The sequence below is a fragment of the Anarrhichthys ocellatus genome, unplaced genomic scaffold, assembly GCF_004355925.1.
Source record: "Anarrhichthys ocellatus isolate YVR2014 unplaced genomic scaffold, GSC_Weel_1.0 scaffold5569, whole genome shotgun sequence".
Taxonomy (NCBI): Eukaryota; Metazoa; Chordata; class Actinopteri; order Perciformes; family Anarhichadidae; genus Anarrhichthys; species Anarrhichthys ocellatus.
The window spans coordinates 1-3,410 of NW_022285543.1; the positions used below are offsets into that span (position 1 = coordinate 1).

General features: G+C 49.9%; 1 protein-coding gene across 4 annotated transcripts; it reads right to left on the bottom strand.

Moving 5' to 3' along the window:
* Nucleotides 1-59: 59 nt before the first annotated feature.
* On the bottom strand, nucleotides 60-2,773 carry LOC116379931 (RNA binding protein fox-1 homolog 2-like). 4 transcript variants are annotated; one of them, XM_031841894.1, is made up of 3 exons: nucleotides 2,168-2,773; nucleotides 1,384-1,440; nucleotides 60-1,089 (listed from the first exon to the last, which is right to left on the bottom strand). In XM_031841894.1, the coding sequence occupies exons 1-3, from the start codon at nucleotides 2,229-2,231 to the stop codon at nucleotides 935-937; spliced, it is 276 nt and encodes a 91-aa protein (XP_031697754.1). In that variant the 5' UTR covers nucleotides 2,232-2,773; the 3' UTR covers nucleotides 60-934. The 4 variants fall into 4 exon arrangements, with proteins under 4 accessions (XP_031697754.1, XP_031697752.1, XP_031697753.1 ...); XM_031841892.1 differs by having other exon boundaries at nucleotides 60-1,122; XM_031841893.1 differs by having other exon boundaries at nucleotides 1,384-1,443.
* Between the last annotated feature and the right edge of the window lie 637 nt (nucleotides 2,774-3,410).

Below are 3,410 nucleotides of genomic sequence, written 5' to 3' on the forward strand. Positions count from 1 at the left end.
GAGAGAGAGAGAGAGAGAGAGAGAGAGAGAGAGAGAGAGAGAGAGAGGGAGAGAGAGAGAGAGAGAAAAGTAGTTATTTCACACCCATGCAGCATGCAGAGGAAATACAACTTCCATTTGAGCTCCATAACTGAACCCAGAAGCACGAGAGGACGAGCTCGTGGGGCTCATACGCTGAGCTCATTGAACTGAAATGAGACCATTAAGCGCTGTTGTTCCCCGGCTTCCAGAAAACGAAGGTAGTAAAGGGGCCGCCGATGGATCGTTTTATGGCAGTTTTCAGTGGAGCAGATATGGAGAGGGTATTTCCTGCAGCACCCCTCCCTCCCTCCCAATTTTATGTTGTTTAGCTTCATTTGATTATCATCACAGTGAGCAGCCACGAGGCCATTAACCAATCAACTCCGCTTTGATCTGAATATCGTAGCAGTTGCAACCCCATTAGCCAATCATCACAGCACAGCATCGACATGCACAGTGCGCACACTGAGGGGACAAAAAAAAAATGAACAAAAAAAACGTCTCACGGTACTTTTGAATAATTGGTAGCAAATCTGACTGCTTCTGTGTAATGACTGAGCGTGGTTTGGTGTGTGCCTATGCTAATCTGCTGATGGGGTATCTGGGAGTTTATTCAAATGAACCATCAACTCGCTGCTGAATGGCCTGAGAAGTGACTGACAATGTGCCAGTTGGACCGCTGAAGAGAGTGAAGAGTGAATAATGTGTGAGCGCGTGTTAAGCTGCTCAAATAGGATCCGCAAAAAATGATTCTGAAAATTGGTATTCATGAGGTGCTCCTGAACAAAACACTCGATCTCGACTCGTTTTTCTAAAATTGCGTCGCGTAAAACGCACACCGCAGATCTGGGCCGGCCACGGCTTCAAAGCGTGCGAAGCCAGCGGCTGCGGCTCATAAGCAGCGCATCTACTCTTACCCAGGGTAGGTGGGGATGGCGGGCTGAGGCACGGCAGCGCGCACCGCGCTGTAGACGGGCCGGCCGCGGCCCCGGAGGTGGGCGCCGCGGAACGCCGCCGCTGTGGTGGCTGCTGCCGCCGCTGCTGCTGAGGGGTATGGGAACCCTGGGACTGAAGGACGAGAAAGGAGAGTCAGCAGGCGATCTAGGGAGGAAAGGTAACGACGCAGGGCGGGAAAAAAAAAGGACAATGTGAATGGAGGAAATCAGGATGAATTAAGGAGGAAGGAAAGAGTTGAAGGGGAACAGTCCCACTGCAGCCTTGAGGGCTTGCTATCGATAAAAGTGAGGAGAAAAGCTAGGTGGTGCGTTAATATAAATGAAAGGTTGGAGAGTGATTAAAGTGCAAAGTAGGCCATGGAGAGGTTATAAAATGTGGCTGAGGGAGACAGTAGAGTGGCCTTACCTGCGTAGATCTCAGGTCCGTACATGGCCCCCATCATGGGACTCAATTTCCACCCCGCTGCTGGTCACACAACAGAGGAAGGGGCACTTGATTAATATGCGGCAGATCACGAAGCGCATTCAATCCTGCAGCGTAAGCCCGCTGCACTTACATGGTGATTGTATACACAAATAAGAAACGACAAAAGAAAGGCACGTGGCTTTATGCTGCCTGGCAAACAGAGGGTGCTAAAGAGAGGGGCCACGGCGGAGGAATAGTCGGGATGATGGACGACCTGGGCAGAGAGAGCGGGTCGCCGCTGGCAAGACTTTATTGTAACCCCCCCCCACTTTTATTTTGCATCTATAACACACTATGATGTAGCTGTAAGCAATATGGTAACATTATATATAACATGTCTTCATAGGAGAAGTTATTATTGCAACAAATACTACATACTACATGTGCTTATAGCTGCATGCAACTACATTGTGGTGTGTTATAAACCATCTATTACACGTTTAGTATTCTGCCAAAATGCAAAAAAAAAAGGGGCGGACTGGGGTTAAGCTAACGACACCTCTTTCTCTCAGCTCACATCACGGCTGGTGGGTGGCAACTAAAATAAACGGCATGGTTGTTGGTTGCAGCCGGCCTTACATAACGAGGTCTGACTCTGCTAGCGGAGCCTGCGGGGAGGGAACGCTGCGGCTGCATTTTACATCTGCCCCCCCCCCCCCCGCGAGTACCTACGCTATCTCGGATGATGAGGCGGTGCGCGTGTGTGTGTCTGTGCGGTCGTTACCGTAAGGCAGCGTGCTGAGAGCCTCTCCGTTAGGGTAGGGGCTGACCATTTTCTTGTTGGTCATCACCCTGGCGGTGGCGTTATTCACCTGGAGGGGGGACGGGGGACGGAGGAGCAGGCGGTCAGAGACACGGACACTCAGGACACAAGTCAACACAGGACAGCAAAGAAGTGCAACACAGACTCAAACACAGTGAACGCCATCACAGGGCTGGTGTGTGTGTGTGTGTGTGTGTGTTTTGTTCAACGTGTCGGCCTCTTTGTGTACTTCTTGGTACATCTCTGAGAGTGACAACGCTATTATCTGTGTACAGTTACTGGGTCATTAAACGTGAATACTGGCGTCAACATGTAGTTTACATCACTCTGTCCTGCACGAATAGTCTGTTACATGACCTTGTTTTTATTGTGGAAATGCTCACTTTAGCTGGTTTAAATGTCGGCGTCACGTGTAAAATACTGCGCACACAAACACGTGACTGAATAAACGTCTAAAACGTTGAAGTCACTGGTGTTATACTTTACCGGTGTGATCGAAGAGAACAAACTTAACTCCTGACATGGCTGCTAACTCTTCTAGTGTTCATTACTTGTGTGTAAAAGATGGAGGGGGGGGGGGGGGGGGGGGGGGGGGGGGGGGGGCTGTTAGGGGGATTTTTAGTCATCATGCAATTAAAAAAGCCAGTCTACTGGGCCAGTTACCCAGTAGAGATGTGGTGACTCATTGTGGACTCATTGTAAAGGGAGACGAGGGCACAGCAGAGGAAAACTGAGCTGTACTTGTTCATGTTCTTTGGCACGCACAGGTGAAAATATTGTGTATGTATTTTTGTTTGTTTTTTTAGGTGTGCGCGCATGTTCCGCGCACGCTGGCTGACATTTCCGTCTAATGCTCAGGCTTTCAATCCAAGATGACTGATAATCTCCTCTCTGAGCTTCAAAAGGCTCACACACACTCCGGTCCCTTGATCTATCTCCATCTTCCTTTGATGCGTCTTAAGAGAAGGAGACTGTAGCTCTCCGTAATAACCCGCGCCGCTGGAAGCTCTACGTCCGGCTGTGTGGCGAGCCTGAAGATTAATGACCTTCTGGTTAAATGAGGGGAGAGTGTGCGAGAGACAAAGAAGAGGGGAGAGAGAGAGGCCGAGGAATGGAGAGCGCTACACGCCGCACTCTCCATTTAGGAGACCATTAAGCTCTCTCTCTCTCTCTCTCTCTCTCTCTCTCTCTCTCTCTCTCTCTC

What these genes read in the sequence shown, in the direction of transcription:
- LOC116379931 (XM_031841891.1), bottom strand. Translation starts at nt 2,231, where the DNA reads ATGACCAACAAGAAAATGGTCAGCCCCTACCCTAACGGAGAGGCTCTC. An exon ending in TCTCAGCACGCTGCCTTACG is followed by an intron (nt 1,444 to 2,167) that starts GTAACGACCGCA and finishes TTGTGTGACCAG; the next exon opens with CAGCGGGGTGGAAATTGAGT. An exon ending in CGGACCTGAGATCTACGCAG is followed by an intron (nt 1,123 to 1,383) that starts GTAAGGCCACTC and finishes TTTCCTCCCTAG; the next exon opens with ATCGCCTGCTGACTCTCCTT.